A 22,146-nucleotide genomic window follows, 5' to 3' on the forward strand; every position below is an offset into this window, starting at 1 on the left:
TTCGTAGTTTGCACAACTAGTAAACACATACAAAGCACCCTTTGAGAAAGCTTCCTCATCCTTTAATTGTAATCCAGTCTTACACACTAACAGTGTGGTGGTCCCAAGGTACAGATTCATCTAATGTGACCTGCAAAGAAATTTGGAAATCACTTAAGGCTACCCTCATTTTAGATCTGACAAAACTGTAGTCAAGAGAAATGTCAGGTCCATGTTACTGCAGGTGGCAATAGTCTTAACTGACTCATTTTATCGGTTATTACCCATGTTTTTAAGAGTTTCTACGAAATTAACATTTTTTTTTGTAAAAACAAAATGCAATTGCATAGCCTAGTTTCATCAATATCCTCAATTAGTGATGCTTCAATATACACATGCAGAGAGTACTTAAATTTTCCTCTCTTCAGCAAGAGATACTACGTCCCTCCATTTTTCATTAAACGTAAGTGTACTTTGCATCCCGTTGCTTTTATGTTTGCTATTATTGAAGAGGGGATGGATTTTAAAATTATTGGCCATGTTTCCCTTTAGAGAAGGACACACGCGCCAACCCTGCCCTCACTGGAGCCTGGGCAGCAGCGGTGCGTGTTCTAACTTAGGCAACATTGGGTCATCTGTTTATTGTCAGCTTGGCGGTCAGGAAGAAAGGGCGGCGGTTGCTGAGGTAACAGACACCCCGGGCAACGGCAAGTGGAGGCGGGAGGGGGCGTGGCCTCGACGGGCAAGCGACAATAAGAGGTGGCGTCCGCCGCGGCGTTGCGAGCACCGCCTGTCTGCGCTGCCGGGCGTAGGCGGGGTGGTCCCTGCGTCTCCCGCCTCCTTGAAAAACCCGGGCGGGCTAGCGAGGCTGCGGGCCTGGCCGCTGCCTTTCCCCACACTCCCGGCCGAGGAGCCTCGCTCGGCGCCCAACATGGCGGGTGGGCGCTATGGCCCGCAGCTACTGGCGCTGCTGGCTGCCTGGGTCGCAGCTGTGGCGGCGACGGCAGGCCCCGAGCAGGCCGCGCTGCCGGCGGAGCAGAGCCGGGTCCAGCCCATGACCGCCTCCAACTGGACGCTGGTGATGGAGGGCGAGTGGATGCTGAAATTGTGAGTGAGCCCGCCCGCCCCGCACGCCGCAGTGTCCTCGCGGGCGTCACCCTCCCAAGCCCGCGCGGCCCGCTAGCGATCCCGTATTGCCGCCTAGGCTCAACCTAAAACCCCGGACCCGCCCCGCCAACAACCTGCAGCGCCGGTGCCGGGCCGCTCGCGATCCTACACTGCCGCTGGGCTCGACCTGGGGTCCCCGGACCCGCCTTGCCTACGACCTGCGGCGCTGGGGCCGGGCAGCTCGCGCTGCGCATGCGCGTCCAGCCCTCGCGGTGACAGCCGAGGGTGCAGCACATCCCCTCGCTTTGGGGGGGACAGTGTTTTCGGGGTGGACTGGGCAGCTTCCCAAAGGGAGGAGAAGGGAAGGGAGAAAATCTGCAAGCAAAACGTGTGCTTTTAGATATAGGTATGTATTGGAAGGGAAAGGACATTCAGTGACATCCATGAGCAATATGAATATTTAGCACAGGCTAAGCAAGTTACCTGTTGAAGGAATCGCAGCACGGTGAGGGCAGGCCATTTGTATCGTAGTCTTCCTTTTGAAGACCTTGAGATGTCATTGTGAAAATAAAACATAAATATGGATACCTTTTAAGTTTTACAATAAGATTTCAAATAAATGTTGACATTTATTATAACTTCTAAACGTAGGGCTTTCTGGGTAATATTAATAATTGTGCTTGTGTCATAAAAGAACATACACATTGCCCCTTTTAACAATAGAAGGTAAATGGTGGATAGTGCCTTTTCTTTAAGGAGATGGGAAACTACAGTTTTGAGTTAGGAGAAAGAAAAGGATTTGTTGATTATAGTTTAAACTTATAATAGGAAGTGGCCATTTGAAAGAGGCTTGCCGTGGACGGTGGGCAGATGTCTGAATGGGCTTGAGAGGCCATCATGGTGGGCTTGCAGGGAAAATGAAGAATGTCCCGGGAAATGATTGCTGAGACTCTCTCTCTCATCTCTCTCCCCTCCCCGCCCAACATAAAATCTTTCAGGAAATTGCCACATCTCTTTAGCCTGTGGTTTCTGGCAATCTGTATACTACTATTTAATATTTGTTTTACGTTGAGGACACAGACAGAAAATTGGATCTTTCCTTTATCCAAGACCAAGTTTTGATTCTTTCAATTTAGATTGCAAGCAGGTGCCTATGGAGTGAAAACCTCAGTGTGAGATCAGAGCCAAAAGTTATGTCACACAGCAGATTACATTACTCAAAGAACATAAGGTATGTCACCCCTTCAAATGTGCATTTACCTCTTAGTCACAAAGAAGGAGATATTTTAGACCTCAAAATGAAATACCCTTGGTATCATAATAAATCAATGAAATTATTAAAGGGAGCTGTAGACATGAATTATTAAAATATTCCACTTAACTATTTTTGGAAGGAGTTGAGGGGGTCATACTCTATTTGAGAAACTTTAAAAAGTGGAGCTGTATTAAGACTTCCATGTTTGTAATAATTTTAAGACTTTGAGATAAACTGCATTTTGTCAGCCAATACTACAGAAAGTTCTCTTTTCAGTAGGTGCTTACAAAATGTACTTTTTTCTAGATGTCATGTTTCGGGGTAAAACTGAGTTTGCATATGTATGTAAGGAAAGTTAAAACAGAAAGGCTTCATTTTTAATGACATTAACTCCTTTATGGTTCCTTTTGGAATTGCTTTGTTTTTGGTAATAGAATTAAGAACAATAAAGCCTCGATAAGTTTTTAAATGAGTGAGAGCCAACAACGCCTGTGCTTGGCCATGTTGATGGTTCAAATTTTACTTTTTTATGAATGTGTAAACCTAAACATAGTAATCAATTGCTCTGAGTTTGTCATGTGTCCAGTTGTATGGAATATGCTTGGGCCGTGATGCAAGATGAGTCATGTAATCTGGAAGTAAGCTGTGTAGACACAAGGTCATTTTAGTAGACGTTCTCTTTTTATCGAGTGCACTTCAGAATAGGTGGCTAGGAAGCAAGGCTGTAAAGGAAAGTTGATCCAAACCATTCTATCCAACTTCTTTATACATATTAAAACCCAAGTGCTCATCCTAAAGAAATATTTTGGTTCTTATCTATTTGTGATCTATTTTTTCTGTATTATTAGGTGATACTCTTCCTCCTTGCTGTGAAAAAAAATCCAATACTTAAAAAAATATAAAATTCATTATATCCTCATTACCACTATAGGCCTACTGTGAATTTCTAAGAGTTCATTTAAATAGCCTATATGTTACCAGATTTTTTTTTTCGATGTATATAACAGAGAAAAACAAAATGCATTAAAATTAGCTTCATCTTAATACTTAGTTCAGATAAACTGGTCATACATAAATGGAAATTGTTAGTAGTTCAAAGATGTTGTAGTTAACTTCTTTAAAGAAACAGATTGAGAAGCTTTTGTTGTAGTTAACTTCTTAAAGAAACAGATTGAGAAACTTTCCACTAGTATCAAAATGTATTCATTACTTTGAATGACAGTTCTTATTTGTTCATTTGCTTATATGCTCTCTTTCATCTGCGAATTTTTTCTTTTATACCCTGTGTCATACAGATCCCCTCTAATGCAGTTTCTGGTTATGTTGGTATAGATAATTTATTCTTAAGAATCTAGCAGTATTTGGCAGCCCTGAGACATGAAAAGCTTCTATTATGAAATTAAATTTGGTTATTTTTTCTTAGTCTTTCAAACAGTCAATTTTTTGGATTCTTGCAATTGAATTTCCAGTGTTTTAAAAATATATCTGTTAAAAGTATATTTGCAGTAATTCACCATTTCTATTCTGACATTTTTAGAAATCTGAAGAGTTCTCCCATTGCTATATACATTTTCCTTAATTCTATGGGCTTATTGTTATTATTATCATTTTTTAGATGGAGTCTCACTTTGTTGCCCAGGCTGGAGTGCAGTGGTGCGATCTCAGCTTAATGCACCCTCTGCCTTCCGGGCTCAAGCGATTCTCCTGCCTCAGCCTCCCAAGTAGCTGGGATTACAGGCACCCGGCTATGGGCTTATTGTATACTCGTTTGCCCTTTTTCTGAATTAGGAAAAATGATTTAATCTTTAAAAGACTTTCTGATGCATGCTTTTCTCTATTTCCATTGTTTTATACTACTCTTCATTCAGTTCCTTTGCAACCTTTTGCTACTTTCAACACTTGCTTGGCTCTCATTATGTCAGTCCTGGAGAAAATGACTTTTGTTCTTTTGAAACACAGAAGTATGTAACATGATACATTCTGGTGGCCTTTTCCCCCAGAAGAAATAGATAGCCAAGTGGCTTAATTTTGATATTCAAGCTGATACTAAGAGGAAAAGTATGTCTTTGGGTTAATTTACCTCTGTAAAGCATATAAATCTTTACAAATTATTGCTTTTTCTTATTTTTGTTCTTGGGGTGATCATGTTTCAAAATTTAAATTAAACACCTGGTGATGGAGCAAAGCTGTGTTTATTTCCATAGGACATCTGGGTTTTAGTATTAGCTTTGCAGCCTTCCTTTATACCTGGAAAGAATGTGTTGAACATCACTACCTTAACTTGCCCATGTCAAACAGTTAGCATTTCTTGCAGTTTAATAGATTGTCTTGATGTCTTGATGGAATGTTTGAGAGATAGTCATTAAGTGCTTGTGTGTCAGGTTCAGTGTTGGGGAGCTGGGAAGGTGAAGAAGAATGAGCCTTCCAAGAGATTGGCCTACTGTGCTCTGAAGAAAGTATGTAGTATAAGTTATAACCATTGATTTAGTAAATGTTTACTGAATGCTTCCTCTGTATTGGACATTCATCAGTGTTTCCCAACAGGGCACTATTGGCATTTTGGGTGGACAGTTCTTTCGTGTGCGAGAATGGCCCACATGTTGCAGAACCTTTGGCATCCTTGCCCATTATATTCTAGTAGTAGTCTCAGTCATGCGACATCAAAAAATTATAACTCCCATCCCCTGTGCACACTTCCAAATGCTTCTAATTGAAAACCACTGCTGTAGGTACTGTTATGGGTATTTAATAACATGCAAATGTTTGATTTTAGATAGTTTCCACAAAGAGTTTAAAGTCAGGAGAAAAGAGAGTGTAGAGAAGCACTGGTGAAATTAGAGTCAAAACAGAAGAAGAGTTGTTTATTATTGGTAAATAAAAATTTATCGTTAATAAAATTTCCTTTCTAGGAAATATCTTTAAGTAAGTCCGTCTCTGAAATATTTAGCACACCTAATGAAATCTTACACCAAATTCAGTAAGTTCATGGAGTAAAAGATTCAAGGTCCTTCAACCACGTTACATCCCTTCAACCACGTTACATCAAGCAGAACCTCAGGTCAATTTGTACATGAATACTAACATGGACAACGAAAGCGTGCTGTTGAATTTTGTTTCCCAGAAATGGTTAAAAACATTACACTGACATATAAGTTGGTGTAATTTACCAGAGCTTTTTGGCTATCTGGAATATATTTCAAATATCTTTATGAAGTTTACTAATTTTACATACCACTGTGACCTGCAAACAAGTCAACAAAAGTTCAGTAGAAAAGATAACAATGGACAGTTTATATGACTATAATGGAGCTAATTGCTCTTGGAGCCTCTTAAGGATTATGTGTAAGAGGCAAAGTTACGGCAGGTCATATCTTTTATAGTTCTTAGGAGAAGATTGCCAATGCGAACTAGTATGAAATAAATATTAATGAAGATCATGTTCAGTTCTTTCTGATATGTTTAATTTATGCATATATACATAAATTATATATATATATGTATCTGTGTGCACAGAGCGAGAGATGAGCATGAAGGTCACATGACTGATCCCTGCATTCATTTTGTCCCTGGAAGTATTTTACTTAGTTTCTAAATTCTTATACAAATGACTGTTCTTTAGATACAAAAGAATATTAAAAACTTTAAAAACTGCAGCAACAATGGACCAGTTCCCATGCTAAGGACTCAGAGCTGGCTTATCTCTACCACTGAAAGAACATCTGGGTGCATTCCAATCAGCTGTGATTAAATCTTTGAAATAATGGCATTAACAATGCCACAGACCAGTGGATAGCAGCTATATAGAAATGGCATATCTAAAATTACCTTAATGGCATATATGAGGACGTATTATAATTGTATATCCGAAGGTCAGTTTCACCAAAAACTAACTTAGTAATAGCCTATCTAGAGATTAAGGCCTGTATTTTTTAAATTATGAAACATGCATGATTTAATAATTACTGATGTAGCAAATGTGCCTGTGACTTATATACAAAGAGAGTCCTTGGGAAATAAAGAGGATCTGAAGTTCATTATATTATATTTTACTTCAAGATAAATTCCTTATTCTTGTTACTTTCTTATAACTTCTGTCTTTCTCCCTCGGCATGTTGGTGTTGAGTTTTATATACCTTGATGATTTTTATCAAAGAAATACTTCCATCTGGGTTCTTGCTCTGAGTGGTCTTAAACACATCTCTATACCTGCTTTGTCTGTTTGGCAGTGAGGCTGTAAGGTCAGATGAGCTAATGCATCATAAAAGTGTCTTGAACCCCAAACAATATTACAAATGACGTTTGTATTAATGGTTGCTCCTATTAAAGAAATATGTGCCTGCTATATTTCATCTAATCTCTCAGTAACCTTCTAAGGTAGCTACTGTTATCCCATTTTATAGTTGAGGAAACTGAGGCAGGGAGATATCATTAACCTGTCCAGAATATCATGGTTAATTCCTGATTGATCTTTCTGATTGTTCTGGCAGAGCTCTTATCCAATATCATGGAATGCCTGTTGAAATGTACTTAATAATTCAGACTTCCTTTTTTTCCCTAAAGTTTGCCCACTGCCTGAGTCTCATCTGTTACCTGGATATTTAGAAACTACGTAGAAAATAGCTATTTTCTCAGATGAAGAATATGATTTACATTAAAGTTGATACACTTGTTTATTCAGCAAACATTTATTGAATACCTACTGTATATTAAGAATGTACTTTGCCCTGGAAATACAGAGACACGAATGTTTTAAAAAGTCTACATTCAGGCCGGGCGCGGTGGCTCAAGCCTGTAATCCCAGCACTTTGGGAGGCCGAGACGGGCGGATCACGAGGTCAGGAGATCGAGACCATCCTGGCTAACACAGTGAAACCCCGTCTCTACTAAAAATACAAAAACTAGCCGGGCGAGGTGGCGGGCGCCTGTAGTCCCAGCTACTCGGGAGGCTGAGGCGGGAGAATGGCGCAAACCCGGGAGGCGGAGCTTGCAGTGAGCTGAGATCTGGCCACTGCACTCCAGTCCGGGCGACAGAGCGAGACTCCGCCTCAAAAAAAAAAAAAAAAAAAAAAAAAAAAAAAGTCTACATTCAGAGATGTCAGCAGATTAATGTCAGGAAGATTAATGACGTTTTAGCATGATCTTGGAAAAAGCTATATAGTAGTCTTTTCTAGAGATGGTAAACAACTGTGCTTGCTAAGTCTTGCTGCTTCTAGGGCTTGTCTGGAGAAAGTAATGACTGCTTTGCCTTGGGGTAGCCCGTTCTCTTCTGGGTTCTGCCTAATTTTCAATACTTTTTGTGAAATAAACGCATTCCTTCCCCTAGTCTTGGCTTTTTAACCCCTGACTCATCTTTTATAATGTGAAATATCAAAATCCTGCACAATTTCAGTTTTTTGTTTTTGTTTTGTTATTCAGGAAAGTTGGTTTATGTGTGTCATTGCATTGAGTTTTTTTTGAATGGTACTTACCAGCATGCTTTTGCACAGTTCAAAATTTTGAAGGGATTTGTAAATGATGACCTGACAGGCACCTATGAGCCTAAATCTTGTTACAGGATTTGATCAGTTTTGTACTTTTCTCCTTACTTTGTTTCCCTTCCTAAGGCATTTTGAGTGTGTGAGTGTTAAATTCTATTGGCAGGCATTCTTTTCTACTTCTCTTTCTCTCCCCTGGCCCCTTTCCTCCCTTAATACAGAAATAATAGGTGCCACATTTTGTAAAAACAATTCAGGAATGGAACAAATGATAATAAATTGGAGGGAATTGACATTTTAAAAATGCTCAGCCTGCTTACCCACAAGTTGGTGTATTTCTCTATTTATTGAATACTTTATTATGAAAAATTTTAAGCAGACACAAAAATAAGAGTAGTATAGTTTTTGCCCCCATGCGTATCTCTATTCATCTCTGGATTGTACCATCCACAAGGAGAGGAGGCACCAAATCTCCTTCACAGTTGTACTCTCAGCTTCTACCATAGTGCTTTCTTAGTATTTATTGAATGAAAAATACTGTAAAAAGTAGGGTTCTGACTTGAAAGTCGAGGTATTTTTAACTCCTGCTAAATTTAAGAAAGTGTTGGATAGAGCTGGTTTGGCCGATAGCTTCTACTTTCCTTTTCAGAATGTTTCAGAATTACCACAGATTTTGGAAACGTTCTTGAGGATGCTCAAGCAACAGATCTGGTCTCTGCCCATCAGATCTATAGCTCTGATGGATTTGAAACTGGTTTGGCTAGTTTAGGGGCACCCTGTGAAAATTGTTCTCCTTTAGTGGGGCACTGAAAAGAGTGCTTACCCTCAAAGATCAAAAGCTATCTGGAGAGAAAAAAAATTGTATGAATAGCATTGAAATAAAATGTTTATGGATAATAATTATTGGAAATATTCTCAAACTTTGGCCAAATTTTTTCCTATAGAATTGACATTCATACATTAAATCCTAGTGGGGACAGTGTGCTTCTGTTTTTCTATGTCAAATGACTTCGGAAAAGCCTCTTTTTATAATTCCCCTTTTTTAAGAATTTATTTTTTAATTTAAATACTTGATTTCTCTATTTTGTTTTGCAGATTTCTTCTGTATGTTTATCAGTATAATTCTCATTCTTCTCTTATAGTTATGCCCCGTGGTGTCCATCCTGCCAGCAGACTGATTCAGAATGGGAGACTTTTGCAAAGAATGGTGAAATGCTTCAGATCAGTGTGGGGAAGGTAGATGTCATTCAAGAACCAGGTACTGTAAATGTTGAACATAAAATGCGAAAGTTTAACGACTTTTTATTTTGAATTTTTTTCAAGCATATAGAAAAGTTGAGACTCTGGGATATTGATTATCCATGAACTGGCCACCTTTAATTAGCAGGTGGCCTACTTGGATCTGTCTCTGCATGTATGTGTTTGCACATACATATTTGCATATATAATTCTATTTTTATTTTGCTGAATCATTTGAAAGTAAGTTATCGACATCATGATAATTTACCCTTCAATTCTTTAGCACGTTGAAGGCTTCTTAATTATTTCCCATGTGTCTTTTTTTTTTGTATAGTTTTTTGACTGAGGACCCAATCATGGTTCATAAATTACATTTCGTTGTTATGTCTTTTTAGCCTCTCGTAATCGACAGTTATCCCCCATCTTTTAAAATGACATTGATATTTTGAAAAGAAAAGGCTAGGATTTTCCTGTTTCCTTATGGTAACATGTAACTTATAAGAATATTAACTTATACGAGTATGTTCTGCAAACTGAGAGTTTAGGTGCATGATTTAGGTTAGACATTTATGGCAAGAGTACTTCTAAGATGATGCTGTGAGTTCATATTACATCTCATTAGAAGGGATATGCTATCACCATTAGTAATGTTAAGTTTGAGCACTTGGATATGGTGGTGACACTAAGTATCTCAGTTATGAAGAAAGGATCTCACATTGTGATTAGCAATAACCTCTGGGATGATTCTTTGGGGTTTTAAGATCCACGAATGCCTGAATCAGATATTATATTTCACTGTGGTTCCAGAGAGTGAATTTCTAATTCTCTCATTCTGTCTACACCGATTAGCTGTGAATGATATAATTTTTCACAAGAATGAATCATTTTTACCCCAAAGAGTGGAGCGATATAGAGACTTTTAAATTCTGGAAAGATATATACAATAAATTTGTGTTTGCAGTTTTAAAGTAACTGTATATTATGTATAAAATGAGAAGAAAAGTTGGCCTTTTATAATCTAAATCTCTAAAATGTGGCTATTTTCAAATTTTAACAGTCATCTTTTTCATTGACATTCAATTTATACCTACTGTATCCTTTCATCCTTTTACAAGGGCAAAAAGAAGATGGGCACAGAAGTGTAGACATTTATTTTCTATGATAAACTATGAGTTCAAAAAACACTAAGTAATGAAGTACCAGTTACTTTGACAACAGAATAGATGGTACATGTTAAAACTGATGTATCAACAAATGCATGGAGCGAGATTTCTATTAAAAGCCATGAATCCTCATGCCTCTATCTTTGTAAGCATTTGAAACAAATCCACCTGCCTGTCCTCCATCTAGAGACGGACAAGATTTTGGCTGTTATAATAAGTTAATTCTGTTTGGAGGCTAAATCACTGCAGATACATTTTTGCCGGAAACTTGTTTTCATCCTTAGAGTTTAAGTAAAATAAAATCAGGTATAAGACTTGTTAATTAGGCCGGGCGCGGTGGCTCAAGCCTGTAATCCCAGCACTTTGGGAGGCCGAGATGGGCGGATCACGAGGTCAGGAGATAGAGACCACTCTACTAAAAAATGCAAAAACCTGGCCGGGCACGGTGGCTCAAGCCTGTAATCCCAGCACTTTGGGAGGCCGAGGTGGGCGGATCACAAGGTCAGGAGATCGAGACCATCCTGGCTAACACGGTGAAACCCCGTCTCTACTAAAAAATACAAAAAACTAGCCGGACGAGGTGGCGGGCGCCTGTAGTCCCAGCTACTTGGGAGGCTGAGGCAGGAGAATGGCGGGAACCTGGGAGGCGGAGCTTGCAGTGAGCTGAGATCCGGCCACTGCACTCCAGCTTGGGTGACAGAGCGAGCCGGGCGAGGTGGCCGGCGCCTGTAGTCCCAGCTACTCGGGAGGCTGAGGCAGGAGAATGGTGTAAACCCGGAAGGCGGAGCTTGGCAGTGAGCGGAGATCCGGCCACTGCACTCCAGCCTGGGCAACAGAGCGAGACTCCCTCTCAAAAAAAAAAAAAAAAGAAAAAAAGAATTAAACAGGCTTGTGATGGGTTCACAAATCTTATGTTTAATTATAGTCCTTCCTTCTAAAAATGTAGACTTGCAGCTATTTTTAACATTATGAATTGATTAGGTTTTCTTGATGATGAAATAAGAGATAGATTGATTTTAAGAAATATTTTAATACATTCAGTGTTGACTCAGTTATTTATATATCTGACATATATATATTTGAAATACTCATTAAAGAAGAAGGAAAAAACTCTGGAATTCTGTAGGAATACTGAAAAAACGAAGTCTAACAAAAGATTATTATTTTGTATGTTTGAACAATTTTTTATAGGCAGAGGCTCTAGAATTCTTTTAAATGATAAAAATTTAAAAAGTGCGACTCATAAAAAATAGGAGATAAACTTATACGTCATGATTATTTGAGAGACCTAGAAAATATTTCATTTTATATTATATGGTTTTAAATTTATAATTTTACTTTGAATTACAAATTTAATGCTTTCAGTTAATCTTTTAATAGCGATTAGAAGTAATGTGTTTATTCAACAAGTATTTGAATTTCTACCATAAACAGGCCCTGTAATAGATACCAGTGATACAAAGGTGAATAAGGAGGACAGAGGCCTTGCTCCTCATGGAGCTACATTCTAGTGGAGGAGATAAATAGTAACGAAAGAAAATTGGCAAATAATATCAGATGGTGCTAAGGGATATGAAGAAAAAGTAGGATAAAAATGTACAAAATGGCCGGGCGCGGTGGCTCAGGCCTGTAATGCCAGCACTTTGGGAGGCCGAGGTGGGCGGATCACGAGGTCAGGAGATCGAGACCATCCTGGCTAACACAGTGAAACCCTATCTCTACTAAAAATACAAAAAAATTAGCCGGGCGTAGCGGCGGGCGCCTGTAGTCCCAGCTACTCGGGAGGCTGAGGCAGGAGAATGGCGTGAACCCGGTAGGCGGAGCTTGCAGCGAGCCAAGATGGCGCCACTGCATTTCAGCCTGGGAGCAGAGCGAGACTCCGTCTCAAAAAAAAAAAAAAAAAAAAAAAAAAAAAATGTACAAAATGATTGGAGCTACCTCTTAAATTAGGATGGCCAGGGAAGGAGCAGAGATAAATAGGTTTCGATTTTTCAAGACCTATTTAGCCAGAGGTCTTGATAAATTGAGGAAGTAAATTTCAAAAGCTTTGTGAGAGGAGCATTCCAGGCAGAGCAAACACCATGTGCAGGTAGGAGTGTACCTGGCTTATCTGGAGAACAATAGGACCACCGATGGAGTACTTGAGATAAATGGGGATGGAGAAGTAGCTAGGGACCACACCCTGTGAGGTCTTGTTGCTGTGGCAAGGAGTTTAGATTTTCTACAAAGTATGATAGGGACCTACTGGAAGATTGGAGCAGGAGAGATATATGATATGATGTATGTTTTAAAATAATTCCTTTGGCAGCTATGTGAAAAAATTGACTACAGGGGATCAGAAGGAAGCAGGGAGAATGGTTAAGAGGTAAATCAGTAGTCCAGAGTTGAGAAGATGGTGGCTTGGACTAGTAACAGCAGTGTTAAGTGGTGGGATTCTTGAGATACGAGGATTTTCTGATGGATTGGTTGCCAGCTGGGGTGGAAAAGGAGAAAATGGAGAAGACTAAGGAGAAGTAGGTTTGGGACAGGGGCTGAGTTTGGGATGTTAAATAGGCATCCAAATAGAGAAGAAATAGAGATGTAAGTTTGAGGCCCATCAATATACTTGGCATTGGAGCTAGAAGAACAATTCAGATTATCTAGGATATGTGTGTGCCAGAGTAGTGAGAACTGACCACTGCAACATTTAGAAAAAAAGAAGTTGCAGCCAGGTGCAGTGGCTCACGCCTGTTTTCCCAGCACTTTGGGAGGCCGAGGCGAGCGGATCAACTGAGGTCAGGAGTTCAAGACCAGCCTAGCCAATATGGTGAAACCCTGTCTCTACTAAAAATACAAAAAATTAGCTGGGCGTGGTGGCGGGTGCCTATAATTCCAGCTACTTGGGAGGTTGAGGCAGGAGAATCGCTTGAACCCAGGAGGCAGAGGTTGCAGTGAGCCGAGATAGTGCCATTGCACTCCAGACTGGGCAACAAGAACATAACTCTGTCTCAAAAAAAAAAAAAAAAAAAAGAAGTTCCATCAGAGGAGAAGGAAAACCAGTGAGATAAGAGAGAGAGGGAGAAGTAGGAGGGTCTGGAAGCCAAGTGAAGAAAGATTGGTCTTAATGTGATACTAACTCACTGGCAAGCCTTTGGGGCAGCTTGCCTCCATCTTGGAAGCAATTTATTTATTTCCTTTTTACAAACACTGACATCTTGAATGACCAGTAGAAACTCGTTGAAATGATATTATTTTTCCCCACAGTGAGCACTTCACTGTGTATTTCTGTATACAAATTTCTATTTGGTTGCAGGTCTTCATTAGTGTATTCTTGCCTTGCCACAAAAGTGCTAGTAAGGAGTAATTTCAATTATTTCCCTGTAAGTAAAATTTAAAGAGGGGAAACAATAATTTTTGAAGTGTCATGCATACTCTTTAGTTATTCTTGTAACTCTTCCATCAGTTATCTATTAAGATATTCTTTTAAGTATTTTAAAGTAAGATTTAAGATTTATCAATGAAACGGGAAGAGTTCCCTTCTCCCCTCACAGGATGTGCGATGGGGATGTAGCTTGCTTCTTTTGTGCCGGCTGCTCAAACCTCCAGGGGGAACAAGCAGATGGGCAGGCTGTGGGGCTCCGATCCCACCGCAGCATATAGGGGTGAATGTTTACAGCTGAAGCCCCAGTGGGGGTGTGTTACTGTGTGCTCTTTCAGTTTAGCCATCCATAGGTGGCTTGTGTTAGTTAGCTCAATTAGACCCCCCTGCCTTATCACAAGGACAGAGGGCTTCGTGCGTTGGTGTACCAGAAGAATCGGATCACATGTGGGCTTGGATAATGAGTGCAAGGTTTTATTGAGTGGAAGTAGCTCTCAGCAAGAGGGGAATGGAGTGGGAAGGTGGTGGTTTTCCCCTAGAGTTGGGCCGCCCAGCGGCTGGTCTGTCCTCCAACCACACTGGCCAAACTCTGCCAGTGTCTGCTGGTGTGTTCTTCTGCTGGCGTGCTCCTCTCAGCATCCTCTTGATGTCCAACCCCTGTGTGTTCTTCTGCCCATGTCTTCCTCTTGAAGCCCAGCTGCTTGTTTGTGTGCCTGCTAGAGACTCGGGGTTTATATATGCACAGGATGGGGGTGTGGCGGGCCAGGGTGGTCTTGGGAAATGCCAAATTTGGGCACAAAAACAGAAATGCCTGTTCTTGCCTAGGTCCATGGGCACAGCCCCGAGGGTGGCGCCCTCTCCAGGGGCCCCTCTTTCCCCTCCCAACACTTCGGCTGCCCCTCTCCCATATCATCAAGACAAGCGACTATAATCACGTTGCATTTTGATGGCTGAGATGCAGAAGCCGAGCAAAGGGCAGCCCTTAGATTAGGTTATATTACATTGCCTGTTAAATACTGCATAGATCAGGTGATGTTTCAGTTAAGTTGACTTTGAGAAATTAAATTTAATGAGTATATGCTTGAACCTTCTGTTCTATGCAGATGAGCTTAGTTGTCAAGGACAGGAAAACAGCAGCTGCTCATAGAGCCCCCGTGGGTGATGGCTATTTCACTAGATTAGAGGTAAGCCAGACTCCTTCCACAGCCAAGAGTAAGCATTGTCTTTAAAACTACTGATTAATGCAGAAGCCAATTTAGTTTGCTGTACTTTTAGTGTTACATTTTTAATTTTATAGTTGTAAATTTTATCTTGTATTCTATTATGCTGACAACCTTATTTCAATCTCAAAGGTAAGGTTAATTCTCCTTTTTTTTTTCATTGTGTTTTCCTTCTGCTGCCCTCTTTGGTGATAACAACAACAAACGTTTATCTCTGTTTTACTCAGAAAACTGAGGCTAGGATAGATTTAGTAACATGACAAAGGTAACACGCTAATAAATAGTACAACAATTGCTAATAGACAGCTATTAGCTATCTCTATTTTCTTTCTTTTTTTTTTTTTTTTTTTTTTTTTGAGACGGAGTCTCGCTCTGTCGCCCGGGCTGGAGTGCAGTGGCCGGATCTCAGCTCACTGCAAGCTCCGCCTCCCGGGTTTACGCCATTCTCCTGCCTCAGCCTCCCGAGTAGCTGGGACTACAGGCGCCCGCCACCTCGCCCGGCTAGTTTTTTGTATTTTTAGTAGAGACAGGGTTTCACCGTGTTAGCCAGGATGGTCTCGATCTCCTGACGTCGTGATCCGCCCGTCTCGGCCTCCCAAAGTGCTGGGATTACAGGCTTGAGCCACCGCGCCCGGCAGCTATCTCTATTTTCTTAATACTGAACTTAAATAATTTCTGTTGCGTTTTGGCTTATCAAAATGTAATTCTCTTTCATAATTTTTTTCTTTCTCTAAACTTTTAATTTTTCTTTTGCTGCATGTGTTTAAGATAAGTTTTCTGATACAATGTTAAAATCTATCCTGCATTCTCCATTTGTGCCCACTTTATGTTGCATCATAGTCTTCATTTTAAAGTGGAAGCAACCGTTAAAGTGAAAAAGGCATGTAGAAAATTTGGAAGGCTTTGTGGCCTTTTTTACTGAAAAGCTTGGGAGTATACTTGTTTCTTTCAAGCTTACTGAAGTTATTGCAGTGAACTATTACCCTGAAACAAGCTGCTATTATGATGTTCAAATTCTTTGTCAAGATCCACATTTAACTTACTGTTGTTAAACCCTGAAGCCACAACCTCAGATGGTGCTTCTGTGTTCCAAGTGGTCATGTTTTAATTTTCAGGTAATGAAAATTTCTCTTGACACTTCATAGAATCAGTGTTAAAGGTTAGAAGACATTTTTGGAGCACTGAGATGAGACCCGAGTTTTCAGATGTCCTTTAGCCTCCCAGAAGTGACTTTTTTTTTTTTTTTTTTGAGATGAATTTCTTATGGTGTTGGATCTACAAGGATTTAGTAGTGTGTCATCATCCAAGGAGGATTTTGTCTGTTCTGGATCTTGTTGTTGTTGATATTACTGAATATATCTTTACATGACAGAATATTATTCCAGGCAGCAAACTGAACTCGTGTCTGAGGTGGGTGCTGCAACCTTATTAATATTCCACATAGGTTGTCATTTGAAGAAATACAAACATAAATGAAAGTAATCTTGAGGTGATATAATTTATTGGTCTTTATTTTAATAAACCTTCATGGCCTTGTAAATTGGTACAGTAGTCACTGAAACAACATAGCAATTCATATCAAGAAACATAAAGTTATTATACCCTTTAATGTAGCAATTTTGGGAACAACTCTCCAGTTATTCCTTTTAGCCAGAACCAGAAAGATGCAGAAGAACCTCAGAGACCATCTGTCACTTTGACACCTTTTCTTGGTACTCACTGATTTTCTTTTTTTTTTGAGACGGAGTCTTGCTCTGTCCCCCAGGCTGGAGTGCAGTGGCGCGATCTCGGCTCACTGCAAGCTCTGCCTCCTGGGTTTATGCCATTCTCCTGCCTCAGCCTCCCAAGTAGCTGGGACTACAGGCGCCCGCCACCACACCCGGCTAATTTTTTTGTCTTTTTTTTGTGTGTGTCTTTTTTTTTTTTTTCTTCTTCCTTTTTGTGGAAAATGGGGTCTCGCTGTATTACCCAGGCAGGTCTCGAACTCCTGGGCTCAAGCTATCCTCCCGCCTCTGCCTCCCTGAGAGCTGGGATTACAAGCGTGAGCCACCGCGCCCGGCCAATTTTTTTGTATTTTTAGTAGAGACGGCGTTTCACCATGTTAGCCAGGATGGTCTCGATCTCCTGACCTCGTGATCCGCCCGTCTCGGCCTCCCAAAGTGCTGGGATTACAGGCGTGAGCCACCGCGCCTGGCAGTACTCACTGATTTTCATGTGTACATTTATTTGTAAAGATAATTTATGTTTTCTGAAATAAGGTGCAATTTCTAAAAGACTTAAGACTAAAGGCTCCTGAATCTGGAAATGTTTTATATATTGTATAATTAAATGTGTTTTATGAAATATTTTTCTACTTATTTATTTACTTCCTTATTTATTGTCATAGCCAGTGATGACTAAGAATGTACAAAAGATTTTAAAGAGCAAGTTAAAAAATCACTTTAAGTTATACCTAACATTTAATAGAAATCTTCTCTTTATTCAGATAAAAATAAAATTTGAGTAAAAAATGTTAAGACATGATGAGATACTATTTAATTTCTTCATTCCATTTTAAAAAACCATACAAATAAAATATACATCCCTAATACCGTAACTGTCCTTAGATTTTTGGCAGGTCATAAGAATCTATAGTTAGGTAAGAAGTAATGTATGAAACTGTTCATAATAATTATCTTAAACCAAAGGCATATACTAGTTTTTTAAATATTTAGTATTATTTTAAGTATTTATTTTAGTATTTATTTTAGTATTTATTTTAAGTATTTTTCCCCTGGCAATTTAGAATTGGAAGGATACTGTAGGATACCCTTGTTCTTCTCCAGGGTGAAATCCCAAGCAACGTGAGAGATGAAAATGCGCTTAGAAGTGCTTGTTACAATCCTCAGTTGACCTATTTTTGGGTCACTTGTGTTTATATTACTGGCGACACACCTTTTTTTCCAGTGTACAATGACAAATTTTTGTAGTAAATGTTTCTTTTTGTGACATTGACTTTTACTACTCCAGAGTACTGTGTTTCCTTTTAAATACGGTTGAGATGTTTTGGAATCCACTTGATCTGAAATGAAATATAAAATACAGAATTCTTTGAGAAGACTCATCTTTTGTTACTAAATTATGTTGAATATGTATTTAATTTATAAAATGGGTGAAAGTCAATCTCCCATGTTATTAAAAGTAAAGCTGCAGTGTTTTGAATTGCAAGTGACCACAGAGATGTATGATTTGAGCAACTTAATTTGAATAGATATTTGATTTTGTTCACATTGTTCTACAGTGGGAAAGGCAACTGTGATGGAAAAATGTTAAAATGATGCCTCTGTCATTTTTCCATGTTGGCCAGGAGGATCCTTAAGCTTTCATTCTCTTTACTCATTCTTGGTGCCCATGCAAATATTATTTATTTGTAACATTTAAAGGGCAAGGATCTGTTCTTTACTCCTAGTCTCATTCAGCATTTTTTTGCACACTTACTCTTTTTTTTGATATTATTATTCTCCGTTTGTGGTTGTGATTGTGATTATTTGAATAAGTTATTTCCTTCTGCTACTAGACTATAAGCTCTGTGAGAATAAAGGTTGTACATGTTTTTATTCATCCATGTGTCTTGAGCGGTAACAACAGTCTCTGGAACAAATAAGGTGCTTGGTAGATACTTGTTGAGGTACTAAGGGTTTTATTTATCTTTGTCTTTACATGCACATAGCATAGCATTTGATATGTACTTAGTGTTCAGTAAAGGTTTGCTAAAACAAATTGGAAAAAATGCTTTTCACGTACATATATTCTTACAGATTTTATACTTACAGATTTTATAAATGTATAAACATTATACATGATCTTAAGTGTTTCATATTACTTATTCTTTTTAAACTGATGACTGATGTAATCATATCTGTAGTATGTTGAGTCCTTCACTATGTACCCAGCACCACGCTAAGCCTAATAATACTTGCCCTAATCTAACTTTAGAACAATTAAGTTAGGCTTTTATATACCCATTTTACAGAAAAAAGGTGACTGAGACTAAGAGAGGTTAAATAATCTAAAGTTATAAAGTTAGTAAATGGGAAAGTCGGTATTTCACTTTGCAAAACCCCAGTTTGCAAGGCTCTAAATTCTATCCTTTCAGCCTCCTTACAATCCAAGTGATACAAGTTGTATGTCAGTTACTGGAAAATGTTAGGTAAATAAAAATGGGTAGAAATGAAATTTCTTTAAGTCAAAAAAAATAGTAAATGTGAATCAATAATTGCGATGATTTTAATAATGTGATATGAAGGTAAGCTCAAGAATGCTTGTTTTTGGAGGACTTAAGTATAACTTTTATTCTGTTTATGCTTCTTGTAGGTTTGAGTGGCCGCTTCTTTGTCACCACTCTCCCAGCATTTTTTCAGTAAGTTTAAATAATCTTCTAATCTTGCAAAGATTAGAAATCAATAGACGTGTACCAGGAATTCTAAGTTGTCTTCCATGACCGCCACTTATTCAGCTTAACATGTGAGGGAAACAAGGCTGGTGTGCTCTGAGTGAAAGCTGTGACAAGAGAAGCTTTCCTGGAGTGCTGCAGAGATGGAGGTCCTAATGTCAGGGGTGGGCAGGAGAAGTCAGAGATTTCTCTGATGGTATTAGAGGTGGGGTAATTCTTAATATCTAACTAGGAGTGCATTAAGCCAACAAGGTAGAGAAAGTCTTTCCAGTTAAAGGAGATAGCATAAAAAAGCCCAAGAGAGAATGAAGTACCTTTTGAGAACTTTGAACTAGTTCTTTATGGCTGGACCACAGGTATAGCTGGATCATGCTGAGTGATGAGGCCAGAGAGACTCAGGTACAGGCAGGGGAAAGACAAAGAAAGTAGTGGATTCCAAAGAAACATAGGCGGTAGGAGCAGTGGGACTTGGTGACTGATTAGCCATGGGAAGGAAGAGTCTATGATGACTACTAACAGGCCATGTGTAACTAACTAGTAAAAGTTATTGCCTGCCTTCAAGACTAGGAGCCATGAAAATTAGAAGAGGTTTGGAAGATAGAGACAAAAATCCAAAAGATAGTGTGACTTGCCCTTCCCAGTTCCAAATGGAGAAGTCTAGGTACAGTTTGATGTCAGGATCCAGAGTTCAGAAGAAAGACCTAGACTGGAGATACATATTGAGAATTCCTCAGCATTGAGGTAAATAACAGTTGAAGTACATCTAGAGAGAACATGTATGGTAGGAAGGGAAGCAGGTCAAGGATGGAACCTGGGATTGGCCAACATTAGGACTTCTGCAAAGGAAGACAGTAAGTAAAGGAAATGGAGAAGGGATGCTCAGAGCAGTAGGAAGAACTTCAGGGAGCTCCTGTTGTAAAAGCCAAGCAAAAGGAAGAAGGAAGTGGTATTCAGCAGTGAATGAACAATGCCAGTGACAGGTGAAGGAAACAAATAGATACAGCACTTAGGGGTCATTGGAGACCCCCAATATGAGTGGTTTCAAGGGAGTCCTGGAAGCAGATCCTGCACTTGCACCAAGTAGTGAATGAGACATAAAGAGAAGAAAACAGCAAGCCTAGACTCTTCTCTGGGAGCCCTGATTGCGGCAAGTAGGTGAGAGGGCAGGTTGAAGGGCGTATGAGGTTTTTTGTTGGTGTTTGAGGAGAGGGCCTTGAATGATGTAAATTTGAAAATGTGGTTACAATGTTTTAAACTTGATAACTGGCTGTTTCTCTATTGTAAGAGAAAAAGTAAAGTAATTGGTAGCAAAAATAATAAGTAACTTGCCATATTAAACACTGACAAGAACTCTGCGTTTAGTCACACATTGTACGGTGATAACACAGAATGTTAATGCTTTTAGGTTGGGATTTCTCACTTGTAATAAAGCTTATTAATGCTTTCTGATTTATGTCTAACTATATATTTTTCAATTGAGTCAATTTAAAATTCAAGTGGCGTTCAGATGTATCGCCAATAGCTATTTTAACTTTTATTATCTGTAACGTCTGTTATTTTAATGCATTTGCTTTCTACTTGTTTTCATAATGTATAGTGCAAAGGATGGGATATTCCGCCGTTATCGTGGCCCAGGAATCTTCGAAGACCTGCAGAATTATATCTTAGAGAAGAAATGGCAGTCAGTTGAGCCTCTGACCGGCTGGAAATCCCCAGCTTCTCTAACGTAACTTAATTTTTTAATGACAAGGTGTTACTAATAAAACAGGAGGTTTTAAGTTAATAGCCTGTGGGTCTCAAAAAAAGCCTCTGTTTTTCTTCACACTTACTTCCGATTATCCAGATTACTCATGGCCATGCTTAGCCCATGCAGTATTTCTGGTTTTGTGACCCACATATGTTTCAGCTGGTTTTTAGTACACTGGGAATTAAGTAGCCAGATTTGAGTGGGTTACAGAATGCCTCTTTTCCAGCTTTTGCACTAAGCCATGATCACTGTTTTTCTCCTTACAAAATATGGTATTCAACATCATGACTTAAAAGGAAGAAAGACTTTGCCATTCCTTCTTCCTTTTAAGTTATTGATGAGATAGAGAATAACTCTTTATTGAATTATAGTTTATGAAGGAATTGCTATTATATATTATGTGGAAAACAAAACCTGTGGAGTCATTGGCTGCCTAGCAGAATACCACGGGATAGCTTTGGCCTTGACGGCAAACTGTGTAATACTTGGTGAGCTAGATTAGGCCAAACCATAACAACTTTTTCCATAGTTGATTTTAATTTTGAATGGATTGTCATATATATAGATAATTTTATATTAGTAAATACAAGTGTAAGAAATTTCCCTACTGAAAAAGGAGCAAATCAAGCAATATTTCAGGAGTAAATCATCTAGTGGCATCTATATTAATATTAAGGAAACACACATAGCTCACTCTAAAAACAACTCCTCTCTCACATTTCATTCTACAACCATTTGAGCACTGATTTAGCCAGATACTTTTCTAGGTGCTAGGTATTCAACACTGAACAAGACAGACATTCACCGCAGGTACAGAGAATCATAGTCTAGATAAGGGTGGATAAAAAACACAGCAACATACTTTACAAAGACAGGGGATAGCTATGGGGTTATGGACCTGCTCTTCTGTATGGAGGGAGCAGGAGGCATTTCTCTGAAGGGAGGCCTCTAGGTGAGATCTGAAGGACAGAAAGAACTAGCTTAGGCAAAGAGCAGAGGGAAGATTATTCCCAGGAATGAGTATGGCATATGCATAAGCCCCAGTTTGGAAAGGAGCTTGGTGTACTTAAGGAACAGAATGGTGACCAGTGTCAAGCATAGTGAAAGGGAGTGTAGGATGAGCTGAATAAGAGGGGCAGGCTGAAGCCAGATCATGCAGGGCCTGTGGCCAC

The 22,146-nt window shown here is 39.3% G+C and overlaps 1 protein-coding gene across 3 annotated transcripts in view; it reads left to right on the plus strand.

The window, feature by feature from the left end:
- Positions 1 to 208: 208 nt before the first annotated feature.
- The window catches only part of TMX4 (thioredoxin related transmembrane protein 4), a 44,467-nt gene continuing 22,529 nt past the window's right edge, over positions 209 to 22,146 (plus strand). For 2 of the 3 annotated variants that reach the window (XM_010387778.2, XM_010387777.2), the window contains exons 1-4: positions 209 to 1,086; positions 8,958 to 9,073; positions 19,149 to 19,194; positions 20,825 to 20,953. In XM_010387778.2, the coding sequence (XP_010386080.2) occupies positions 518 to 1,086; positions 8,958 to 9,073; positions 19,149 to 19,194; positions 20,825 to 20,953 (860 nt within the window). In that variant the 5' untranslated portion in view covers positions 209 to 517. The remainder of the gene's footprint in view (positions 1,087 to 8,957; positions 9,074 to 19,148; positions 19,195 to 20,824; positions 20,954 to 22,146) is intronic. The other variant, XM_030914744.1, reaches the window with a different exon arrangement.

This window comes from Rhinopithecus roxellana, chromosome 13 (genome assembly GCF_007565055.1).
Source record: "Rhinopithecus roxellana isolate Shanxi Qingling chromosome 13, ASM756505v1, whole genome shotgun sequence".
NCBI classification, from domain to species: Eukaryota; Metazoa; Chordata; class Mammalia; order Primates; family Cercopithecidae; genus Rhinopithecus; species Rhinopithecus roxellana.